General features: G+C 46.8%; 1 protein-coding gene across 4 annotated transcripts in view; it reads right to left on the bottom strand.

Moving 5' to 3' along the window:
- The window catches only part of unc79 (unc-79 homolog, NALCN channel complex subunit), a 77,588-nt gene that overhangs the window by 6,522 nt on the left and 44,102 nt on the right, over positions 1–26,964 (bottom strand). For 3 of the 4 annotated variants that reach the window (XM_084393437.1, XM_084393439.1, XM_084393440.1), the window contains 25 exons: positions 26,422–26,570; positions 21,437–21,594; positions 17,578–17,759; positions 17,296–17,497; positions 17,043–17,222; positions 16,856–16,924; positions 16,290–16,579; positions 16,037–16,219; positions 14,278–14,443; positions 14,054–14,203; positions 11,279–12,358; positions 9,280–9,381; positions 8,587–8,887; positions 8,372–8,512; positions 8,247–8,285; positions 6,457–6,569; positions 6,283–6,368; positions 5,813–5,986; positions 5,287–5,355; positions 5,068–5,178; positions 4,594–4,698; positions 3,829–3,906; positions 3,661–3,750; positions 719–894; positions 117–300 (listed from right to left, as the gene is read on the bottom strand). In XM_084393437.1, coding sequence (XP_084249563.1) covers positions 117–300; positions 719–894; positions 3,661–3,750; positions 3,829–3,906; positions 4,594–4,698; positions 5,068–5,178; positions 5,287–5,355; positions 5,813–5,986; positions 6,283–6,368; positions 6,457–6,569; positions 8,247–8,285; positions 8,372–8,512; positions 8,587–8,887; positions 9,280–9,381; positions 11,279–12,358; positions 14,054–14,203; positions 14,278–14,443; positions 16,037–16,219; positions 16,290–16,579; positions 16,856–16,924; positions 17,043–17,222; positions 17,296–17,497; positions 17,578–17,759; positions 21,437–21,594; positions 26,422–26,570 — 4,578 coding nt within the window. The remainder of the gene's footprint in view (positions 1–116; positions 301–718; positions 895–3,660; positions 3,751–3,828; positions 3,907–4,593; positions 4,699–5,067; positions 5,179–5,286; positions 5,356–5,812; positions 5,987–6,282; positions 6,369–6,456; positions 6,570–8,246; positions 8,286–8,371; positions 8,513–8,586; positions 8,888–9,279; positions 9,382–11,278; positions 12,359–14,053; positions 14,204–14,277; positions 14,444–16,036; positions 16,220–16,289; positions 16,580–16,855; positions 16,925–17,042; positions 17,223–17,295; positions 17,498–17,577; positions 17,760–21,436; positions 21,595–26,421; positions 26,571–26,964) is intronic. The other variant, XM_084393438.1, reaches the window with a different exon arrangement.

Below are 26,964 nucleotides of genomic sequence, written 5' to 3'. Positions count from 1 at the left end.
CACACACACACACACACACACACACACACACACACACACACACACACACACACACACACACAGAGCTTCAGACTCACAGACCTGCAGATCCCGCAGCTCAACGATCCGCTTCATACCTTGGATTGCTCCGGGAACCCGATCAGGATGACGATCAGATGGTCCGCGATGTGAGACCCAGCGTCCAGAGGGATGGGCATGCAGCACGAGGAGCCCTGCTGCAAAGCACTGTGGGTAAGAGAGCCCAGCAGCAGCCAGGACAGCTGACGGATGTGCGACACACACTCGATGAACTCTTTGGGTCTAAGGAAGCAGAAGAACAGAGTAAAGAGATGCCGATGCAAACACACACACACACACACACACTCCCACTCACTCACGTCTAGTTCGCTATATTTGTGGGGACTCTCCATAGACATAATGGTTTTTATACTGTACCAATTGTATATTATGTCCCCTTACACTAACCCTACCACTAAACCTATCCATCAGACACAACTTTCTGTATTTTACATTTTCAAAAAAACACATTTTATTATGTTTATTAATAATTTTTTTCAGCAAAATATTAATCAGTTTATTAATCAATTTAATATTAATCAGCAAATAGTCCTCATAAAGTAGAGAATCTCAGGTTTTACTATCCTTGTGGGGACATTTGGTCCTCACAAGTACAGCTAAACATGCCAACACACACACACACACACACACACAGGTTTACCCCTGCTGCATAGCAGAGGGTGGGTGGTAAAGCCAGGGCAAGTAGCGAGTCACTGCTTTGTTGTCTCTGTGGTTTCCTTTGCTGATCTCCATCGCCGTGATCTGAGCCAGACCGACCTTCAGATTCCCACCAAACGTGTCCTCGTGCAGCGGCTGGCAGCAGGCCTTCATGTGGCTCTGAGACACACACACACACACACACACACACACACACACATCATGCTTTCAGCATTTTACATTCAGGCAGTGGCACACACTTTTATCCCAGGAGATCTGAGACTTCTCACTAGCAGTTTTCCAGTGGAAAGCCTCGGCTGTGGAGGGGTTCGGTTTGCGAGACACATCTCTCTTTTCTCAACATCAACTTTCACTCTGTCTGAAAACTTGTGTTCTGAAGAATTGAGAAGCAGCTGTTCATTTGCACCCAGTCCAAACATTTCCCATCAGCAAACACAAAACTACATAAAGGTTTACTATGAATAAAGGTTTATTTTGTGAACTGTTTCAAAAGAGTTTAACTTGGATATTCTATAAGCTTTTCACTTGTATTTTGCCTCTGTCAACTTTTTTGTAGTGTGTTGTAGCCGTTAAAATCAAAATTTGTTTATATTTACAAAATACAATTAAGTTGGTGTCACACTGTGGTTTCCTCAGGAACAGACTGAAGACTCCGATTATATAGATACAAACTCAAACTTTAGGCTGAAATAAAGCTGAAAGGATAGTGGCAGCAGTTCAGGGGGCCAGTGCGAAGCCGACGGCTCGGGAGACCAGGGTGGAGCAGATGATGGGAGGAGCCAAGGAGGAGGACAAGGACTTGGAGCAGGAGGAGCAAGGTGGGACCCAGGCAGGTAGCCCATGGTGGAGCCGATGGAGAGAGGGGCCATGGTGGAGCCGATGGAGAGGGGGGCCATGGTGGAGCCGATGGAGGGAGGGGCCATGGTGGAGCCGATGGAGGGAGGGGCCATGGTGGAGCCGATGGAGAGAGGGGCCATGGTGGAGCCGATGGAGAGGGGGGCCATGGTGGAGCCGATGGAGGGAGGGGCCATGGTGGAGCCGATGGAGGGAGGGGCCATGGTGGAGCCGATGGAGGGAGGGGCCATGGTGGAGCCGATGGAGAGGGGGGCCATGGTGGAGCCATGGTGGAGCCGATGGAGAGGGGGGCCATGGTGGAGCCGATGGAGGGAGGAGCCATGGTGGAGCCGATGGAGGGAGGGGCCATGGTGGAGAAAGGGCTGACTGACGGAGGCGGAGCAGCTGGAAGAGGAGACCAGGGTGTAGAAGGAGAGCCGACGAGCCAATGCGATGCTGAGGATCCGGAGGGACATGGCGATGCAGACAGCTCTGGCGATCCAGAGGGCCATGGTGGAGTTGGAGAGACAGAGGACCACGGTGGAGCTGGAGGGAGTGAGGAGTACAATGGAGCCAGAGGGACGAAGGGACGAGGCGAAGCCGGAGGACTGTAGTCCTGAGGCGAGGGCAGGTCGACGAACGACCAATGCGAAGCCAGAGGGATGAGGGAGCCTGGACTGATGGGCCACGGTGGAGATGAGGGAGGTGGGAGCCAAGGTGGAGTTAATGGACCGACGGGCCGAGGTGGAGACCGGGGATCCACCGACCATGATGGAGCTGGAGACTGGCAGACCCGCAGAGCAAGCCCACATCACTGATGGTGGAATGAGGGTGAGCTGAGGGGCTGATAGGAGGCAGCAGAGTCAGGGATGAGGAATAGATGATGATGATGATGGGAGGAGGTGGGAGAGGGAGGCTGGGTAGGAGTTTGGAGCTGACAGATAGTTCCGGGCAGACAGATAAAACATATGATGGAGGAAAACAGGGTATTTCAGTAATCGAAATCTATTAAGTCCAATTCCTCTGGACTCTGGACGAGGACAGGGACAGGAGACTCAGGCGAAGCGGCGGCCATCTTAGCTGAAGGCTCAGAAGCGGCAACTATTTTGGCAAGAGTGCTCTGGCGTGGCGGCGACCATGACGGGACGAGACTCTGGAATGGACTCTGAGAAGGGCTTGGTTCCAGACCGGGACCACACGCTCTCCAGACACCGAATCAAGGTTTCCCTCCAGCCCAGCCCTGAGGTGTCTGGGAGGTTAGTGGGGTGCTGGAAAGTCCCCGATCTGGAACAAGGTCCTCAAGGTGTTATTTTCGAGGGAGCTGGTGATGGCAAGCCGGAGGAATTCCCTCGAAAAGTCTAAAAGGTTGTGGCTCTCCTGAGCCACGGTGATGAACATTACCCGTTCATCCATTTGGGTTGGTCTGATCTTCTCTCACACTGTGGTTTCCTCAGGAACAGGACTGAAGACTCCGATTATAGATACAAACTCAAACTTTTATAATAGTACTCTGGAACAAGCTGACAGGCAGGGAAGACACACAACAGAGACTGGATAAAGACTTAAGGGGTGCATCTTAAATAGCAAACAGAAACTAGATAATTAATCATACACAGCTGGGACAAATGAACTCATAGTGATAGTAACCATAGAAACAAAGGAGTGGTGGGAATAGAACAAAGGAAAAGAGGAACCAATCAAAACACAAACTGAAACTCCAAACATGAATTGACACGTGACAGTTGGTCAGTGAAAACTTTTCTTTGTACTTCTGTCAGTTAAATAAAGGTTAAAGAGAATGAACACATCACAGATTCTTGATTTTATTGGATTTTACTAAATGTCTCAACTTTTCTGGATTTGGGGATGGACATCTTACATTTGTACATGACGACTGTGTGTAAACGGACATTTCTCAGGTGACTGACGAGAGACAGCGGAGGCGTAACGCTCTGTTTGAACTGAATTCACTTCTCACTGAAGCTGCAAACGCACATCACACACATTCACAGTGTCAAGCTGCTTTATGAATTACATCATGATTCAGTCCATTACGACAGTGAATGTTTGAGCGCTTGTGTAGAGGAATACCTTTAGTTTAGTCAGCGTGTGCATGTCTGCGATGAAGTCCAGCAACTCGCTCAGATACTGCCTCAAACACTCCATGGCCGCGGTCGTACACTGCGGGACAAACATCCGTCACTAACACACACACACACACACACACACACGGCAGATGTGATGAGAGACGAGGCTCACCCCGGGCAGAGCGGTGATCATGTGCTTCTGGATGATGGTGGACTCAGCCAGCCTCGTCCCGATGTCTGAACACACAAACTGAGGACAGCAGAGGACATTACTGACTCGCTCTCACACTGATCTCATCAGCCTGTTTATTTCTAATTTCTTTATTAGATTTTTCTGCAGGGAATATTAAATCAACAGATAATAACACTGATTTTATGAAATTATCTTTCCACACTGTTAATACCCCAATAAGAACCTCCCTCAAATAAACAACCTACAGCTTCCAATAAGGAAAGAAAAGAAAAACAACAACGCAATACTGATGTCTTAACAAACAAAACATTTTGCAAAATAAAAATTAAATAAATACATTTGGGTTCTTCTAAGAACAGATTATATAATTATGCCACAGTTTGTCAAATGTCCTTAAAGAATCAGTGAGTGATAATCTGATTCTTTCTAATTTAATGCAAGTGAACACTTCTTTCAGCCATGTATCAGAAGAAGGGGGTGAGGCTCAACAGCGTGTTTACAGACGTTCACACACCAGCACGTGACACCAGACCAAACACTCATATTAGTAGTGCTAGCAACAGAAAACTAGATATGCACCCAAATGGCTTCATGGTTGTTTGCTCTACTGTGAGACGGAATTGATCCGAATAATGTCTTGTCTTCTGTAGAGCTGCTTATTGCTGAAATTGAATTCATTTCATAATCGCTGAACTTTCCATGAAGCTGTGCAGTGAATGGAGCTGTGGCAGACGGGGGCTGTACCTGCACCAGCAGCAGCAGGTTCGTATCGGGAATAGAGGACTTGAACTTCAGAGCCTGAAGCAGCTCCAGGACCACGATACGTGACATGTAGAACTTGTCTCTTTCCTGCAGCAAACAGGGGAAAATGTTTCAAAAACAATTCAATTCAATTCACATTTATTTGTATAGCTCTTTCACAGTACACATCGTTTCAAAGCAGCTTTACAGAAAATGCATGAGTCCACATTACAGATTAGAGTGATCTGTTATCAGAGGAGACTGTCTTAGTTATGTTTTCAGAAATGTACATATAAAAAAATCACAGCTAAAAATGTAATAATTTAAGACAGAAACAATGAGCTCATTGAAGCAATGAAAACATGTTTGTTAACAAATGATTATGACAGAAAATTGTAGCATTGGTGCAACAAGCGATTGTAAAATCTCTGTAGGGCATAAAATCATGCAAACACTGACAAATAAAGGCTTGTTCACCTTGCTGAAGTTTTTGTAGCATAAACCACAGATCTCTACGAGATATGAGAGACTGAACACACCGTACTGGAGAACAAAGCTCAGCAGTTTGGAGAAGGGCTCCAGCAGACTCTGCAGGACGAATGGAGAAGCAGTGAGATTTATGACCGTAACACTTTCGGCTCATCCGAGGGGAACCTTAAACGACACACAGAGCCACAGAAATGTACGAAGTCTTACTCTTGTTGCATTAGTGACGGGAATCTTCAACAAACAGATGATTATCCTCAGGCTTGAGTCCAGCGGACACTTCATAAAGGAGAGGAGAGAAACCGTGAGCACTGTGAGACTGATCATATACGCCACAGAGAGACTGAAGCTCAGAGAAGCTCAGAGACACTGAAGCTCAGAGAGACTGAAGCTCAGAGAGACTGAAGCCCAGAGAGACTGAAGCCCAGAGAGACTGAAGCCCAGAGAGACTGAAGCCCAGAGAGACTGAAGCCCAGAGAGACTGAAGCTCAGAGAGACTGAAGCTCAGAGAAGCCCAGAGAGACTGAAGCCCAGAGAGACTGAAGCTCAGAGAGACTGAAGCTCAGAGAAGCTAAGAGAGACTGGAGCTCAGAGAGACCGAAGCCCAGAGAGACTGAAGCTCAGAGAGACTGGAGCTCAGAGAGACTGGAGCTCAGAGACACTGAAGCCCAGAGAGACTGAAGCTCAGAGAGACTGGAGCTCAGAGACACTGAAGCCCAGAGAGACTGAAGCGCACCTTGAGCGGCAGCACAGCCGGCAGTTTGGCCAGGAAGGTCTGGAACTGGTTGCAGATGGTGGTCCACAGGTTGCTGGGCGAGTCCATGGGAAGAGTCTCCATGAAGGTGGCGATGTTGTCCAGACAGTGCAGGATAGCGCCGCCTGCTGGCAGAGACTTCTTATTGTTCAGACCCTAGGACGACACCAGCAGCTTTAGTGCAGTTACCCAGCAGCCACAATACAACCATTCACAGCTCATGCACACACTATTAGTGTAAAGCAGAGAGTCTTAATAATGAAGGTTGTGATGAATGTTCTGGTAATCAAGCTCTAATTGAGGAAAGCATGACTCTCTGTTACAAAAGGAAAGTAAGAAGGTTTTGAGCAAAGCTTTCCAGACTGTCCTCTGCTGGAAGACGTGAGTGTGTGTGAGTGAGCAGACGTGTGTGTGTGTGTGTGTGTGTGTGTGTGTGTGTGTGTGAGACGCACCTCCAGCAGCTGGCTCAGCGCGGCCACAGAGCTCAGCTCATTGAAATCCACCAGAGCCATGGCCAGTGTCCGCAGGAAGCTTCCGTCTGAAACCAGAGAGAGCAGTGCCAGTGAGCTCGAGTCTCTCTGTGTGTGTGTGTGTGTGTGTGTCTGTGTGTGAGCTGTGTCTCAGACCTTTAATGTTGCTCTGGAAGAGTTGTGGTAGGATGCCGTTGGGCGCGAGCTGATGGAGGACGCAGCGCAGGAACTGCTTGGCCACGCCAGCGACGTTCCCGGGAATCAGCATGCTACACACACACACACACACAAACACACACACACACACCAGTGACGGGAACGCCGGCTCCTGTTATGGAGCTGGATCGTTGGAGCCGGCTCTTTCGGCCCACAAATGGCTCTTCATTTACAGATTTTTACAATCTCTAGGACACATTTCTCAATACTCAGGTCACTTTATCAAACTCTTCATTGGCTGGTCCAGTGGTGTGGCGTGACATCAGAGGCGGGTGACGTCACCAACCAGGAAACTATAAAGCCTGCCCAAACTATGTAACGCTAGCCTCTGTGTCTTCAGCAAGCGTTCTCTGTGAATCCTGTCTCTTATTTGGTGTTGTCTGTCTCATTATATATTATATATATCACTATGGCGAGCAAACAAAGTTACAGGTTGTGTGTGCATCCCTCCCCTCGCTACATCACACAATCTGTGTGTTGTTTGTTTGTGAGTGGATGTACAGGCAGCGCTCGAGGGTGTGCAGACTGTGAACAGCTTCCTCTCAGGCTCGCGTTCCTCACGGTTCGGGTCGATTCAGATCCAGAAATAATAGCCCATCCGCGCATCTGCCCTGTGGCCTAGATCAGAACAACTGTTCGTATGTTTTGGACCTCCTAATAAATGGTCACCAGCATCTAAGCAGAGAATGAGCAAATGGATAGTCGAGGCTATCTCTCTTGCCTACGAATCGGCAGGACTGCCTACCCCTTTGGTAGTACGGGCCCATTCGACTAGGAGTATAGTGGTCTTAGTGTCAGGAGTTCCACTTCAAGATGTTTGTGACGCGGCGGGCTGGTCCTCACCGCACACATTCATGAGGTTTTACGACATAGACTTGGGCTCCACTCCCAGGGCTCAGGTGCTCTCGTTTTAGTGCTTTCTCGAGTCACACTAGACAGTCACTGGTCATTATGGTAGTGTGGGTATAGACGTTCCCACAGCGTCAATCTTTAACGCGAGTTCCCTTGAAAGAGAATGCCTCGTTACGACTGTAACCTCAGTTCCCTGAAGAGGGAACGAGACGTTGCGTCACCATGTCATACTCCCTGCATGCCTGTTGGCGACTGTTTGGCGTTACACTGTTTGGGCAGGCTTTACAGTGTCCTGGTTGGTGACGTCACCCGCCTCTGACGTTGTGTTACACCATTGGACTGATTTAATTTGCGCTTCACGACTCAATCAATCAGAGCGTTCCCACAGCTTCAATCGCTGCACCATCTCGCTCCCTCTACAGGGAACCGGGGTTACAGTCGGAACCGAGGCGTTTTGGTAGTTTCAGTAAATGTGAAATGAACTGTTGTGAAGCTGAGAGTTAGTAAAGATAACTGTGTGAAGAGTTTCGAAAAAATGTTAAATATTGAGAAAATGATTGTAAAAAAACTGCAAATTATTCAATGTACTTGTATTATACTAAACCTCTCCATAATACCTTAGTTTTACATCATTTTTTTTATATAAAATCTTTAATATTGAAAAAAATAAAACATTATTACAGATAATATAGACTCTCATCTCGTGAACACACATCAACGCAACAGTCAGTACAAAAGTCATCCTTTTTCTCGTAGCAATTAGTCGTAATAATTCACAAAAACAAAAAGAGAAATCAGCTCTCAGACAGGAGACGACTTCCATTGTTCCCGAACGACACAAGCTAACTCAGACGTACAGCTGTAAAAGAGTAACTCACCTTTCAGCCTGACCTGTGAAATTGGAGCTCGAGGCCAACCTGCAGAATTAAAGCAGAAAACTGAAAGAAAGCCATAGAGATCGCAGTGAACGTGTCTGCAGTCAGCGGCTGTGATCCGAGCGTACCTGCCCACAGACTGCATGATCTCCAGCAGCAGCGGAGCCGCCAGATCGGGACTCAGGTGGATGAACATGGACAGAACCACCACGGCCAGAGCCAGAGTCTCCTCGTCATACTCCTCCAGAACGGCCCCGCAGTCCCGGCACCTGAGCAGACACACACACAGATGAGGCACACTAAACCCTGACGCGTTCTCTCGCTCTCGCTCGCTCTCCCCCACCTGTCAGCCATGTTCGTGGGCTGCTCGTCGCTGAAGTCTTCCGGCGCTGGAACAAACATACTGGCGGTGCTCGGAGCCGACAGCAGACTCGTCTTGGTAGGACCTGCAAGAGTGAGGTGTAGAGTTGGGGACAGACTCCAGCACACAGGACTGGTCATGATTAGTGGTGCTAAAGAAGACCGACCCGTGTCCCAGGTGCTGATGTTCTGCGGCGCGCTGGACTGATGCTCGAGCTGCCGCTTCATCAGCTGACTCATGGTCACGGCACCCAGAGAGCCTCGCTTCACCTGGCGATACTGAGCTGGAGCAGGACACACACTTCAGAAGATGCTCATGCATGACAGACACTTCACATTCAGAAATACTATCAATTTGAACTGAAATGAGCTGAAGAATGACACTATGGCCTTCAGTAGAGCTGCTTTACAGCAGAATTAGTCTCATATTTGATGAAATTTGCATAATAGATTCTGTTATCTTCCTGTTTATTACTGTGAAGATGCTTTGAATCATTCTGTATTGTATAAAGCGCTGTAGAAATAAAGCTGACTCGACCTGAATAAGCCCACATCTGGATCTGATCAAATCTCTCACTCTTACAGCACAAATGAAGCCTCATGAAGCAGAAGCAGTGGGCCGGGGGTCATATTAACACAGTTTCAGTGGAGTTGAGTTAGTGTGGGGGGGATTTACTGGACACTGAGGAGCGATGGCTGGTTTCGGGGACGGCCGCCTCCAGAGCCGGAGCCGAGGCCGATTCTCTGGGCTTCTCCAGGTTCGTCAGGGATTTCTCATCTGTGTGAATATCAAAACCTTCAGTCTCTGAACTCTTGTGTGCAACCACTTCTGAACAACGGCACATGAACACGTTCTCCAACAGGGCCGTCACCAGTGGTCTGAATGTGCACTGCGCATTATGTGAACTAGATTAGTGCCAGGATAGTTAGTCTCACTGTTTTTCTTCTGAAAGTCTTCTTATTCAAATTCATATTGTGAAAGACTTATTATCAAATGAAAACAGCACAAACTAGGGGTGTAACGGGACACAAACATGTCGGTACCAACCTCGGTTTTGGACAGGGTTCGTACAGATACTGTAAAAAGAAATTCCAGGACTTTCAAGGACTTTTCAAGCACTACTTTTTTGTTTTTTGGTAAATATAATGAATATTTAAGCTAATATAACATGCTGTGGACAGTGAGTGACTTGCCTAAGGTAAATGTAGTTACGTGAGATATTATTCTCAAACTGTTTTTCTGCGCTTGAAACACTGTTAGAGAGATTACAAGCAAACATATCTAAGCATAGATCGGGTGTTTCTCAAACGAACAACTGTGTCCTTCCTAGTCCAGTCTTTCTGAGGCTTGAAGGCTAGTGTCCTCCTCAGCATCAAACGCTAGAATGAGACGCTCTAGTAAGACCACAAGGCTACGTCACACGTTCCCTGCCCCTGCGGTCACGGCACGAAAATACTACTAAAACTTAATTTTGGAAAAATACTTTTTGCACTACAGTGAATGACAGCCGTCTGTGTCTCCTAGTGGCTTATTATTGTTAGTTTAGTGTTAGCGATTAATTTACAGCAAAACAAAAGATAATAATCTATGCTGTTATGTCCAAAAACATTATTTTTATCTTACATTTCATAATAAACTCAGACGAGCTCAGTACGACTCATTTTCCATCAGTTTATTTTAGTTAATTGGAATGTGTGCAAAGGATTGTGGGTGATTTAAGGCCACAAAGGACACATCCGATGCATCCTTCAAAACAGGCCGAATGAAGGACGCGAAACGAAGGCCGAGATATGCAGCCTTCCGTCTGAGAAACACCCATAGGTGCTCTTCTTCTGCACTTTTCCTGTTGTGGCGGTTAGCAAACAGCGTTCTGTGTGTGTGTGTGTGTGGGGGGGGGGGTTGCTAATACATTGCTAAATCAGATATATGTACAATATATGTGTACAATAACATTACAATGTCCAGCAATCGATTTAAATAGTACATTGGGTTTAATTTGTCGTTTAATGAGATCTAATATATGTTGTTAGTGCCGTGAATTTTCACATGAATAAATACGTAGATCCGACTATTCTGAGTATGTACTTTAATGGTCCAGTAATAGAACCGTATCAGTGGTTCTGGGTTCTAATCCGCACTCGTACCGTTTTTCGAATATGTTCATCAGTGGTTATATATCAAGCAGGGACACGTTTACCGGAACGAATAGAGTCTCCGCAGCGGATTGAAGCGCGAGTCCGAGTGAAGACACGGGCCACAAGAGAACACTGTATCCGCACCAATGATCGCAGCGGCAACGGGCACTTTGATCACTTGATTTTAAAAATAACACATTTCAGCGCTAGATCGCCTCTTATTTCATGAAAGAACGAAATGAATGCTCTGCTAATTAACTGGAGATGTTTTATTTATTTGCATTGGTATATCCGTGCCACGAGATGTTTCAAAAAGCGGTGGGGACAATATCAACCCTAGCAGAAAGTGGTGGGGACATGTCCCAGCCGTCCCACCTGCAAATGATGCCTATGCCTGTGAATGACTGTACTGGTCGTCTGACTGCATGACCGAACCGTGACGAATACATGTACCATTACACCCCTAGTACAAACACAAATCCACAAAGATGTAGCGTGAAACATATCATATATACACTGTATAGCCCGAGCTGACTGACCTGACTCTGCAGTCGTCTCGCTCATCTTGTCCAGAGTGTTGAAGGTGATGTCCAGATATTCCCTCTGGATGGCGCTGACGGCGATCTTCCTCTCTTTGCGTTGGCGTGGCACGATCTGAATCTTGAATTCGGCTTCGTCACTCTCATCGTCGGGTTTGGGCTCGCTGTCTCTCTCATCGGTCTCCTCGGCTTCCTCGTCTCCTGCCCGTTCTAGAGACTCCATGGGGATGTGGTGCAGGACCGACCGGCTCGAGGGACTGGGACTTGTCCCACTGCTATCCTTCCTGCAGGAATCCTCCAGGGAAGCGTTTGGCATGTGCGAGGTCTTCCTGAAGAGATCCCTCTTCTGCTTCAGGGTCATGGTGCTCTCCTGCTGAGCCGTGGAGTCGGGCAGCTCCAGAGTCGCCGCTATCCGCTGGTCCCCGCTGCAGTCCTCGACGCTGACCTGCACCACAGGAGGAGAACGGCCGGCCGGCGGATCCTCACCTCGGCTCAGCACTCCGCCGGGGAGCTTCAGTGCCTCAAACAGGTCCTCGTTGCTCTCCACAATGCGCAGGGGAGGCAGCGGCTCGAATATCAGCGAGTCGCTGTCGGAGAGCGAGAGGATGGAGCGCTTCTCAGGGATGGAGGTGCAGTCTGAGGAGAGGTCGATGAGGTCCGGGTCGTCCTTGTCCAGCGGCGAGTCCAGGCCGGCGGGTTTGTCTTCAAAGGTCTCCATGCAGCTGAGCCGCACCTCGGGGATGATGGGCCTGACGCTGGAGCCGCTGCGGTCGATGACGGAGTGGCCGTTGGAGGAGTCCTTCCCATGGTGCTGTGCTCTGTGCTGCTGCCGGCCGATGGAGGAGGACGAGGAGGGCTGGAGGGCCGGAGGACCCTGCAGGTCACAGCGGTCGATGCAGGACTTGCGCCGGTGCTCGTCCAAGTTGAAGAGGATGGAGTCGGTGTTGCCGATGTCCAGAGACTTCTGCTTGTGCATGGCCTGCAGTCTCTTCTTCCGGCTGCTGCCGTCCTCTCGCCCGGAGTACAGCAGCGTGTCCTGAAGCGCGCCGCCCTCCTTGTACTCCGCCAGCTCAATCTCACCTGAAGAAGAGGAGAAGAGATGAAGATGAAGGCGTGTGAGAGCACACGCATCAGCCCAGGCTAGAGATGAGCTGGTATACGGTAATGCAACAAGGAGACATCGGGCCCTATCATACCCTCGATGCAATGCAGCGCCAGGCAAGTGTTCTGTGCTAGTTTCAGCACGATGCAGTTTTCATTTTCACGTCCTGCACCACGCTGTTCAAAGGGCAAATGCATTTGCGCCCATGGACTGCTGGTCTGAAAACGAGGTGTGTTCAGGCGAACTGAGGGTGCGTTGCTATTTTGAGGAACTGAAATAGACTGCCTATAGGCGCACATTACTAACACGCTCTTTAAATGCAAAAAAATATTGTGCATTGGGTCCACAACGCCCGTACACTCTGCTTATTACACACACACACACACACACAGGGATACGCAGCAGCACACAAACATGCCAAATATTAAAAATAAAAGGATTACAATGTAAAAGATTAATATTGAGTACATAAAGATATGGTGAATCCGGCTTGTCCCGTAGATGGTCTGCATGCGCTTTAACCTCGTGCACGAGCAGATCCGTTCCCTCGCTAGAGAAGCGTTCAGTCTTTCCGCCTGTAAAGTCCTCCATGTAAATAGCGAATCCTCCATGGCACGAGCGCAACTGGCATTTAAAGGGAATGGGAGATGAGACTCTGATTGGTTTATTGCACGTTACGCCCAAAACACACTCATTACTCATTAGGAGAATAGGGACCCTTTTAGACCAGCGCCGGGAGCGTCGACCATTTTACCCGTCGTTAAACTAGCAAAAGTGGATTCGGACTCACCCTAAGTGCACTTGTGCTTTAGACCATGTGCTTTGATCATTAAAATATTCAAATAGGGCTCTTCACATTCACTCTCGGCTACTTCTACACTCATCTGGATCGGCATGGGCGAAATGACCAAAATCACGAAATTAGTCATTTTATTTCATGATAACGATATATATATATATATACTCTGATATCATAAAAACCTTATTTAAAATCTCAAAATATTGTTATTTTGTTTTAAATAAGGTTTTTATGATTTAGTTTGCTGTGCAAAAACCTTTTTTATGATATCAGAGTGTATGATATCACAATTTTTTTTTATTTCATCATTCTTGCCACCAATTTCAATATCACGAAAACCAATACTATCCTAACTAGGGTAAATAAAAGAAACTAATAACAAACAACAGCACAGCAAACAACAATAAAACAAAGACACAAATGAAATAGACCTGACTAAAAAACTTCAAGCACTAGAAATAAGAAATACTACATAAATTGAATAAAGTTATCAAATGTATTAAAAACACTGTAGTCTTTACAGTGTAAATTACAGTGTAGATTAATCCTTGTTAAAGTTACAAAAGTTATTCAGTCAAGAGCAGTGAGTGATTTTCTCTTTTTCTTTTGTTCTCTGATTATCATTAATGACAGAAAGCCACAGGTTTATTATTAGGCTGCTGTCACTTTAAGAGCACAGTATACTCACACACATGCTTTTTCTTTCTCAACTGTTTACAATGTTATTTTTCTAGTCATATTTACATATTTTAAAACGAGTACTCGAGTACTCAGAGATCAGTCCTCCACTTTTAAAATTTACAAAAACGTTTTCCATTGTAATGTGGACTGAAATATGAATAATGACTATGAACGTGTGACGTGTCACACTCACTCCTTTGAGCGCTGAGCTCCACAGGCTGATACTTGACAGACTTGCTGCCGCCGATCCTCTTGAGACGAGCGAAGAAGGTCTGCGACTCCTTACTGCCGGCTCCGGTCGGAGTGTCGTGGATGTCGGACTCGTCGAACACGCTGTCCTCCTCTGCACGGGAAACACAGGGCATTAATGCAGCCGGACGGCCGGGAGCGCTCAGATCTGAGCTGTCGGTCTCGTACCTTTCTCCTTCTCGCTGTAGCGGCTGATGTTGGAGTTGTCGCTGTACAGCGGGCCTGCGGACACATGCGACCTGCAGCTGTGGTACTGAGCGTTCAGCGTGTTGATGGTGATGTGGATCAGGTGGAGCACCACATCTTTACTCATGTCCATATCTCTGTACGGATACTGAAACACAGCAAGACTGAGTAATGATGACTGACTCTGGGACTGAGCACAAGCACAGATGGAAACACAAAACAACACTAAGCCGGTGTTAATAAAATGCATGTTCTTTTCACGGGAGAGATCACTCATATCGCACTTATATTTAGGTTATATTGAAGAAATCGATCCTGGAAGTGACCAAAACTAATGCATTATATTGAGTTGATTTCATGTCATGTTGTTTAGTGTGTGTCAGCAGGAGCGTCATTAACCAGCATTAATCGCCTCTGCCGTTCACTAAACTGGATAATGTTAATCAAGTACCTGTAATTCATCCCAGTAAAATCAATTTAGAAAGTAAATGATGTGATTAAAAACATTGAATCCACTGAAAAACAAGCTATTCTGCTTCAATGATTCATCTCTCTTGCATTAACTTGTAATACATATAACCTTAGACCTAACCCTAACCCTAACCCTAACCCAAACATATAACTGTGGGCGTTTATGTTAACTCGATGTGTCGTCAGTGCTGTACAGACTCCTGTGTTCACAGCTTCGACCTGCTCGCCAACTTCTCATCACAATGTCTTTGGTGTCTCTCCTTAAATCGTACAATCCCTAAATAAATTTCACACAATAATAGTGGTCAGTCCATTTATTTATTCTGAAAGGTCCCATTCGGTGACTTCAGAAAATGTGCCGGACATTAATATTTTTTACCGGCCATGAAACAAAAACACTGCAATTGAACATTGCAAAAACAGGCAGTTATGACACCAACATTTCAGACATCAGGGAAAGTTCACATATCTCTATGCCAATTTTTATACCACAGCTCAAACTATACTAGCCTAACTAATACAAATGTAATATATTATTATTAAAGACAAGTGAACAGTCAGTAATAAAATAAAAACAAATAATCAAATTAGAAGCAAAAGCACAAGTAAATACAAAATAACAAAGATACCACTGAAAGGAACAGGGCTTTTCAGCTAGATCTGACAGTCGTTTTCAGGAGCAGAAATGTAATAAAGTAAGCAATGTAAAATAACACTGCATAGTCTTCACTGTAAATTAAACATCCTTAATAATTCATCCTTATTAAAGTTACAAAAGTTATTCAGTCAAGAGCAGTGAGTGATTATTCTCTTTGTCTTTTGATGTTTGGTTAACATTAAACACACAGATCGCAGCAGGAATATTAGGCTGCTGTCACTTTAAGAGCGAGTACAGGGATCCAATATACTGATACACAAGCGTTTACTTTCTCACCTGTTCACGTTAACTTAAGACGGAACTGACTATGTTTACTAGGACACTCGCTATTTTCTGATATAATTTTGTGTGAATTTTGCGTGAAAGACGCGCTGTCTGAGATGCGGCTTTCTGTGTAATGGAGCGAGCCCCTGCTGCGTCTCATTGCACTGCTTAACCTGTCCAGGATTAAACTCTTGTGATGATGCAGCGGTGTCAAGTCAGCTGTACCGACCATCGTTACGTTACAATTCATAAAAATGTCACCTGCCATTTGGCGAGTGACACCGTTTCATTTACTCACCAATGCCGATTTTTACTTGCATTTGATGAGTTTATGCCCTGGAAGGATACCTTGTAGAGGATGACGAGCAGGGCTTTGAGCCACATCTGGCGTATGTGAGGCTTGAGGGCCCAGAGCGAGCAGCGCGGCGGCTCCTGGAAGTTGGGCCTCAGCTGAGGACACGTGCAGTACTTCAGCACCTGCACCACCAGCGGCAGCAGCTGCTTCCCCAAGCCAATGTTGTAGTCCATGACCTGAGGAGACCAACACAAGCGTCTGACCACCGGCCCGCTGGGAGAAGAGCGCGCACACAGCCGAACTCACCTGAGCGATGCCTGCGATGAAGGCGTTGAAGCAGGTGGAGGAGCGCATCTTCTGCGGGGTGATCATGAAGCAGCCCATCTGCTGGTCGTATCCCAGCAGCACGTACAGATGCCGCTTCACCGTGTTGAAGGCTTTGGCACTGCCGATGTCCGCCTCGGCACTGCTTTTGTCTTTGGCCATGAACTTCATGAGCACCATGATGAGCTGGTGGACGGTCTGGTGGTCGATCCCGGCGTCCTCCGGCAGCAGGTCTTTAATGATGGAGTCTTCCTCTAGAGGAGAGCTCTCCCCTGCAGGGCAACAGGAGACGGTTACGCTCTTCTGCAGAGACTGTACGTGATGGTTAATATACAGCACACGCTCACTACTAATTAGTAACTATAGTAACTATTATACGACATCATTGGTTTTACGCTCTTCCGCTGCAGTGCATTGTGTTCAGTCGAGTCACATTCACTGTACACACATTCCCTGACCCACTGTTACAGCATCAGCAATGAAAGAATATCTGTGTCAGTGAGCCATGAAGGACTGTCAGCGGTGTGTGTGTGTATGACATGCTCTACCTGTCAGCACTTTCTCCAGCATATTTCCCAGTATGGGTGCCGACTGCTCCTGTCTTACGAGTCTTAGAGCTGGAAGAAGAGAAACAGGACTCTCGGACAAATACTTGAGCAAAACACTGATTCCCCTGCTATTCTCTGTCAGTGAAGAGTGTGTGACAGACACTAACGGTCAGATTCATAAACTCACGCAGTTTGCTGCACAGCGTCTCCGGGAGTGAGAAAGCCCGTTTGGACTCGGTCGGACCCTTGACGCTGTCCCGTAGCGAGCGGACGCTCTTCTGCCGGTTGCGGGCGAAGCGAGCGCGGCGGATCTTCCACATGGCGGCGTCGCTCAGGTTGGCCACGTTCGTCCTCACCGCAGTGATGGCTGACACAGGAGATCAACACATGTGAGATCGATACACACGCTACGGATGCTTGGCACGTCTCAACACACTCACTTGTAGGGAAAGGGAACTCCTTGTTGCAGTCCAGGTGCAGCTGCGCCTCCAGCGACAGCGTCTCGAAGCGGTTGACGAAGAACTCCCAGCTCAGAGCGGGAATCTCCGGCTTCAGCGAGTGCAGCAGCAGCAGTTTGCTGAGGATCACGGGACGGTCCCGCACCACGGTGTCGAACTGGAAGTCCAGGCACAGACACAGGCCCTGGTGGGGAGACACACACACACACACACACGTCTGGCTCTGTGAGGTCACGTGACTCGAGGCGAGGCGTCTGCGCTCACCTGCAGCGCGGGCCGCTTGACGGTGTCCAGCAGGAGCCGGGCTCGGGTGGCCACGGCCGGGTTGACGTCCTCCACGCTGGCCAGGAAGCAGCAGAAGGCGTGCGCTAGAGAGTACTTCAGCACGTGGCTCTTCGTCACCGAGCCGATGTCCAGAAAGCGGCACAGCACCGCCACCCGCTCCACTGAAAGAGACGGACACGTCAGCAACATCTGCCTGATGACACCCCTGAGGTCATGATCACTAGCGTGCTGCAGCCGCGGTTACTAAGATGTTAAAGATTTTATTCAGGACAGGAGGTGAAGTGAGGCAGGGTCGGGAAAGGCCTCGGATCGCCCGAAGCACAACTGCGCTACATGACGGAGTTTTTGTGTGGTTATTATAGTGTTCTAGGTGTTTTCTTCATGTCTGGTTCACAAGAGTCTCTGGCCCTGTTAACTCCTGTATTAAGAAGCGTTTCGGTCGATCGGATCACAAGTGGACGACACTAAATACAGGTGTAAACAGGGTCTAATACGTTTTGAGCTTGTCCACTTTCGACCACTTCCAGAGGTCGTTGAAAACGTCACTACGGTCATCCATGAAGCCCTATACAACCACGCCAGTCAGGCCAGCGCTACGGGGAGGCCCCAGCCCTTCCTATATAATATTCCAATACATATCATCATTTGAAGAATTAAGAAGTCTAAATGAAAGATGTAAAATGACAGAGACCTGCATGACATCTGGAAAATATTGTCTACTATCAGCCTATAGAAAATATCTCTCCTTTGCAATGCCAGTAATTTCACGCAGTCATGCTCATTACTCACTAAAAGTGACTTATCTGCTGGGTAAATTAGTACATAAAATATAGCTAAATCTCAAACAGTGTAGCATTTATATTAGCAACATATTTCGTGATATGACCTATAACTGCTCAATATTAAAGCTTATACAATATGACCTTTTGTAAAGCTGCTTTGAATCGATGTGAATTCAGCTCTATACAAATAAATCTGACTTGACTATAAACAGCAGCGCTGGCCCAAAATGGCATACGTTTACAGCTCTTCAGAGCGGATGAACTCACTCATCTCCCTCAGAGAACCGAGGTTATAACCATAACCGGACGTTCAACATCCCACTATGGGATATAGGAAATGCCCAATATGCAGGTATCACTTTTTACCACCTGTATTCAGGGTACCTGACTTTAGCAGGGTCAAAGCAGGCTCTCCCCCCTTTTTTTATTAAATCTTTCTCCCAGCACTGCCTGTGTTAATGTGGACTTTGTGACATCCAGTTTATAGAATTTCACGAACTGTTTAATTCCTTTAAACAATGCCCAAGAAGCAGCCATTCCCCTTGTGGAACGGGCTCTCAGATTTGCCGGTAATAGTTGACCCTTTACCGAGTAAGCCCATTTGATACAGGTAGCCGTTGTTTTGACAGTGCATGTCCTCTTCTAGGGTTTGCAAAAAACACAAAGAGATTCTCACATCGTCTAAAACCTTGTGTCCTTTCCAAATAAATCCGTAGTGCTCTTACTGGACATAAGTGCTGATTCTCCTCCGCTAGGGTTTCTGAGAGAGTTAGGGTGAAGCCTGAACCTCTACTTCCATACATAAATAGCCCGGCTTGATTACCGTAGGCACAAATGCTGGATTCGGGTGCAAATAACCCTGGAAAATATTTGTGTAAATTTACCACACGCAGGGTTAACTGCCAATGCATGTAGTTCTCCAACCCGTTTCATAGAGGTCCGGGCGAGCAGTAAAGCTGTTTTGTATGGGACAATCTTCATGTCAGCTAGCTCCAGGCGTTCAAATGGGGCTCTCCTGAGTGTTTCCAGGACCCATACTGGTAACATCGGTCTGATCACTGGCCTCAAACGGCCCCTCATGAATCTACTTATGATAGGATGTCTAACTTCTGTTTCGCCTTTAACCCTCTGGGGTCTGAGGTGTTTCTGGGCCCTGGAGGTGCTCTGACATGCTCTGACATTTGTGCTTATTTCTGTTACTTGTGACATTTTCATGGCTAAAGTCTGATTACACTGTATTCTGCACAAACTCTGCTACAGTAATATGTCAGCAGCATGTGTGTAAAATTTTGTAGTTTTGAGATAATGACGTTTATGCGTGGTTTGTGAAAAAATAAATAATATTTTGTCACTGAAATAATGTCATGAAACCCATATTGATTATTTCTTCACAAGACTTGTATCACGCAGCCTAGAATATTTGCTTCAAAACTATGTGAAACTCTCACTCGTCTGACAGATCTCCCGGGGCAGGGATGGAAACGGTGTCATCGTCCGGTAGGACTGTAGGGAATGACTCGATTTCCAGAGAGAGTCTGCTGCACTGCTTACAAGCGATCAGTGTCTGTAACGATGCTTGGGCATGTTCTAGGCCCAGACACGCGGATCCCTAGCTGAAACAGTGAATCCGCATCCCCCAGGACAAGTGCGAGAAGGTGCTCTGGATTTGTTAAACTTCATAGAAGAGGCCATATTCAACCGGTAAGTTGATCAATTTTATTTGCTTGGTAAGAGTTTCACTGTGCTTAATGCTTAATTCAGCTTGACGCCCGATGAGGAGTGGTAACTTGCCTTTCGGACAGTTAAGTCTCGCCAAACTAACACTAAGAGTCCTGAAAGAAAAGGATTTAGAAACAGATTTAGGATGGCATTTCGGGCCAGCGCTGCTGTTTATATAGGAAGGAGTGGGACTTCCCCGGAGCGCTGGCCTGACAGGCCTGATTGTATAAGGCTTCATGGATGACAATCAACGTGTTGGCAAGAAGTGTTTCCCATTGTGAGATGTCGAAGAGAACTCATTCGACCGGATTGCTTTCATAGTGTAAACACTCATGTGGTTGAATGTGTTCAAACAGCCACAAAAGACCATCTTCTCTCCGTCTACTGGCCTGACGCGTAAACATTATGGAAGCACACTGGCCAGATGGGATTTAAAATTGTTGACTGAAGACTCAAGTCTGGTTTGAAGACTTGCATCAGCATTTCTGATTTCTAACACACACTCACAGCGTTCGTCTGGTCTTGTGTCTGTCAGAGCAGAAACTAAAGCTGCTGTTCTCCGTGTGTTTCTCCGTCTCCGGGTGTGCTCATATGTAAATTGCATGAGCTTATTTTGTATATTAGATCAACAGATCTGAAAAAACCCATAGATTTACCCGCTCACAGACCCTCACCTCGAAGAAATCAGGACAAAGTGGTCGAAAGTGAACAAGAGACGGATTACGACACCAGCTGTAAACGTGTGTGTGTCTCCCTCGTCCACCTGTGCTCCACCTAACCCTAACCCTTCACACCGGCTGTAAACGTGTGTGTGTCTCCCTCGTCCACCTGTGCTCCACCTAACCCTAACCCTTCACACCAGCTGTAAACGTGTGTGTGTCTCCCTCGTCCACCTGTGCTCCACCTAACCCTAACCCTAACCCTAACCCTTCACACCGGCTGTAAACTGAGCCAGAGATCTTCTGGACTGCAGACGTGGCTCAGGTTTTGCTTTAATCACTATCCCTGAATATAAGCACTACTAATAATGAGCACATGTCAGATCTAGTAGTTACTGTTGATTGTTAGTGATTCATTAATGAAAAGGACACGTTAGGTTTAACGGTCAGACGTTCTCCATCTGGAGCTGATGTTGATAACAGCAGGTTAGCGGTAGCGCTGAGTGATTAGCAAACACTAATGCTCTTTATCGGTGGTGTTTGTGTGAGTCGAAGCGCACAGGTCTAACTCCAGCTCAAAGTCACAGCATCTGTCAATCACCATAAGAGGCTCCCACTAATCCTGCAGGCGGGCGACAGTAACCGTGGCAACAGTGTTTTGGGAAAGATCAGTCAGACCTGCTTGGAAGCGGATCTTCCAGTCCTGGCTGTTGAAGCTGCTGTCCACCAGCCTCCAGAAGATATCGGCTCCGTGAGACAGAGTGAGCGCGTGCAGGAGCTGCGGGACGGCCAGAGACGCCAGCTGGCAGAACTCAGACCTCAGCATGGCCCACAGGCTGCACACACACACACACACACACACACACACACACACACACACACATACATGAGCAGTGTATCAGACACACACACACACACACACACACACACACACATCACAACAGCAGTGGATCAGACACACACACACACACACACACACACACACACACATCACAACAGCAGTGGATCAGACACACACACACACACACACACACACACACACATACATGAGCAGTGTATCAGACACACACACACACACACACATACATGAGCAGTGTATCAGACACACACACACACACACACACACACACACACACACACACACATACATGAGCAGTGTATCAGACACACACACACACACACACACACACACACACATCACATGAGCAGTGTATCAGACACACACACACACACACACACACACACACACACACACACATATATCACAACAGCAGTGGATCAGACACACACACACACACACACACACACACACACACACATCACACACACACATGAGCAGTGTATCAGACACACACACACACACACATCACACACACACACACACACACATCACACACACACATGAGCAGTGTATCAGACACACACACACACACACACACACACACACATCACAACAGCAGTGGATCAGACACACACACACACACACACACACATCACACACACATCACATGAGCAGTGTATCAGACACACACACACACACACACACACACACATATCACAACAGCAGTGGATCACACACACACACACACACACACACACACACACACACATGAGCAGTGTATCAGACACACACACACACACACACACACACACACATCACACACACACATGAGCAGTGTATCAGACACACACACACACACACACACACACACACACACACACACACACACATATCACAACAGCAGTGGATCAGACACACACACACACACACATCACACACACACATGAGCAGTGTATCAGACACACACACACACACACATATCACAACAGCAGTGGATCAGACACACACACACACACACACACACACATCACACACACACATGAGCAGTGTATCAGACACACACACACACACACACACACACACACATATCACAACAGCAGTGGATCAGACACACACACACACACACATCACACACACACATGAGCAGTGTATCAGACACACACACACACACACATATCACAACAGCAGTGGATCAGACACACACACACACACACACACACACACACATCACACACACATCACATGAGCAGTGTATCAGACACACACACACACACACACACACACACACACACACACACACATATCACAACAGCAGTGGATCAGACACACACACACACACACACACACACACACACACACACACACACACACACACACACATCACATGAGCAGTGTATCAGACACACACACACACACACACACACACACACACACACACACACATATCACAACAGCAGTGGATCAGACACACACACACACACACACACACACACACACACACACATCACATGAGCAGTGTATCAGACACACACACACACACACACACACACACACACACACATATCACAACAGCAGTGTATCAGACACACACACACACACACACACACATCACATGAGCAGTGGATCAGACACACACACACACACACACACACACACACACACACACACATACATGAGCAGTGTATCAGACAAACACACACACACACACACACACATACACACACACACATCACAACAGCAGTGGATCAGACACACACACACACACACACACACACACACACACACACACATCACAACAGCAGTGGATCAGACACACACACACACACACACACACACACACACACATCACAACAGCAGTGGATCAGACACACACACACACACACACACACACATATCACAACAGCAGTGTATCAGACACACACACACACACACACACACACACACACATCACATGAGCAGTGGATCAGACACACACACACACACACACACACACACACACACACATACATGAGCAGTGTATCAGACACACACACACACACACACACACACACACACACACATACACATACACACACACACACACATCACAACAGCAGTGGATCAGACACACACACACACACACACACACACACACACACACACACACATCACAACAGCAGTGGATCAGACACACACACACACACACACACACACACACACATCACAACAGCAGTGGATCAGACACACACACACACACACACACACACACACACACACACACACATCACAACAGCAGTGGATCAGACACACACACACACACACACACACACACACACATCACAACAGCAGTGGATCAGACACACACACACACACACACACACACACATCACAACAGCAGTGGATCAGACACACACACACACACACACACACACACACATCACAACAGCAGTGGATCAGACACACACACACACACACACACACACACACATCACAACAGCAGTGGATCAGACACACACACACACACACACACACACACACACACACACACATCACAACAGCAGTGGATCAGACACACACACACACACACACACACATCACAACAGCAGTGGATCAGACACACACACACACACACACACACACACATCACAACAGCAGTGGATCAGACACACACACACACACACACACACACACATCACAACAGCAGTGGATCAGACACACACACACACACACACACACACACACACATCACAACAGCAGTGTATCACACACACACACACACACACACACACACACACACACACATCACAACAGCAGTGGATCAGACACACACACACACACACACACACACACACACACATCACAACAGCAGTGGATCAGACACACACACACACACACACACACACACACACACACATCACAACAGCAGTGGATCAGACACACACACACACACACACACACACACACATCACAACAGCAGTGTATCACACACACACACACACACACACACACACACACACACATCACAACAGCAGTGGATCAGACACACACACACACACACACATCACAACAGCAGTGGATCAGAGACACACAAAAATGAGTTTTGAGAAATTATTGTAAAAAAAAAAACTGTAAAATGTTTTTTAAGACACTTACCCACAATCATAAAAAGAATGTATGAAGTTGCTAAAATAAAAAATGTTTTTTTGTGTGTGTTTTTTTTAAGCAGAGGCTTTGTTATTTCTTTTGATATTTTGCATACTCAGATATTCACACAGAATATTCTAAGTGCCATGAAAGTTTTGTGAAAATGATCTGGACTGGGTTTCCTGAAGCCTTCTTAACGCTGCGTCGTTCTTAAGTTACACCTTAAGCTGCACCTTATCGTTAATACGTGTTTCCCGAAACCTTCTTAGTTAAGTATACCTTCTGTAAGTCATGCGTTCGGAAGGTTGGTCTGGACCACTCTTAGCTTTACCTTATCACTGTTGCAGGGCTATATGAGTATAATTCTGAAGTTTTAATACACCCAGTGTTCAGTTAGGCTAATTCAAGTGTTTTCATGCAAAGAATAAAATGGTCATTACACTGATTGTTGTTAGCTTTTTAATTATATTATCCAAATCAGCTGGCAAACCATTAAAAGCTTAATAGTGTATTTAAAGGGAATGACTGTGGTGGGAGTTAGCTCAAACTATGGCAGCGATACAGCGGATAGTTGTGCTAAAAGACGGCGCCGTCCGCGGAGAGCTTTTAAAGGCCAGTGAAAGCATAGGCTACTGTCAGTTAAGTCCTGTTCGGACGCTAATATTGTTTCTCATGGGCTCGTACGGTATTTTAAACATTTAAAGGGGTAAGTTGGTGATTTTAGTGCCGTCCGAATCCATAATATCAGTGTTTTTTCTCACCCAAACCCGTGTAAAAATCCCTGGCCAAATAGATTTTTGACAAACAGGTCGTGTGGGAATTTAATTGCCGTCTGAATCCACATCTCTGAGTTTACAAGAAGAGATTTAAAATCCACTGTTTAAACCCTTTCTGATCACTGCCGAGCACCGTACGTTAGATGTACACTTTATTACTGAAACGCTGGAAAGTATTTACAAGAACAATATTTCATCACAGCTTCACCTCAGCGAACACAAATGGGAAAGAGAAGAAAGCATGTAAACATTTGAAATGGTTATCATGGCAGCATATGATACTTTTTTAAAATATGTAGGCAAGGCTATTATAGGCTATTATAGTTTGGATTATTTTTGATAATATCCCATGAGTCCTAATAAAGGCAATTTCAGCTAGTTCTTCTTTTATAAAGAACACCGCTTTCTCACATAAACACTCTGCACGAGAGAATAACTGATCCTCCAGCCGTGGATATCAGCAGATTCAGCAGCATCGCCACGGACAGCACCGGGTAACGGCACACGTAAGAAGGAATATCTTAAGCAGCTTCCTGAGGTATGGTTCGGGGAACACGCCTAGACATGGTATACCTGTAGTTAAGTTATACCTTAAGAGTCTTCATAGCGCTAAGAGACAACGTTATCGGGAAACGCAGCCAGAAAATGCTGGCGGGGAAAGAGTTCAGATCTGATCATTAGTCTTTAAAGCCCTCAAGACCCCGATCCCTCTGTACTCAGCTGATTTGCTACTTGTAAAGGTTTGGTATGCTGATTGTATGTTTTGCTTTCCTACAGATAGCTCATATTTATTGCACAGCGGTTTGGCTGTTTTTTAACATGCTTGATAAATAATCATTGATAGATTAAATGCGACCTGATTATAATCTGTCATGATGTGCTTTTCCTCTGATGGCCGTTCAGTGAGTGGGATAAAGGGATACCTGGGAATGAGCATCTTCTCCTGTATGTAGGCCAGGAACTGAGGCTGGTCTTTCCTGGCGTGATACAGGCACTCTCCGTGCAAACACAGGATCTTCAGAACGCTCAGCATGTTGAAGAGGATATCCGGCTCTTCGAACTTACTCATCTCCTGCCAGAGAGGGAGAGCAGACTCGTGAGTCACAGGACGCCGCTTTACCGGATGACCTTTACCACCCTGACCTCAGCATGACCTTTACCCCACTGACCCCAACATAACCTTTACCCCACTGACCCCAACATGACCTTTACCCCACTGACCCCAACATGACCTTTACCCCACTGACCTCAGCGTGACCTTTACCCCCTGACCCTAATGTGACATTTACCCCCTGACCTCAGCGTGACCTTTACCTCCTGACCCTAATGTGACCTTTACCACCCTGACCCCAACGTGACCTTTACCACCCTGACCTCAGCGTGACCTTCCCCCCCCCGACACTAATGTGACCTTTACCACCCTGACCCCAATGTGACATTTACCCCCCGACACTAATGTGACCTTT

This window comes from Rutilus rutilus (assembly GCF_951802725.1).
Source record: "Rutilus rutilus genome assembly, chromosome: 21".
Lineage (NCBI taxonomy): Eukaryota > Metazoa > Chordata > Actinopteri > Cypriniformes > Leuciscidae > Rutilus > Rutilus rutilus.
This window is presented reverse-complemented; position numbering and strand designations above follow the sequence as displayed.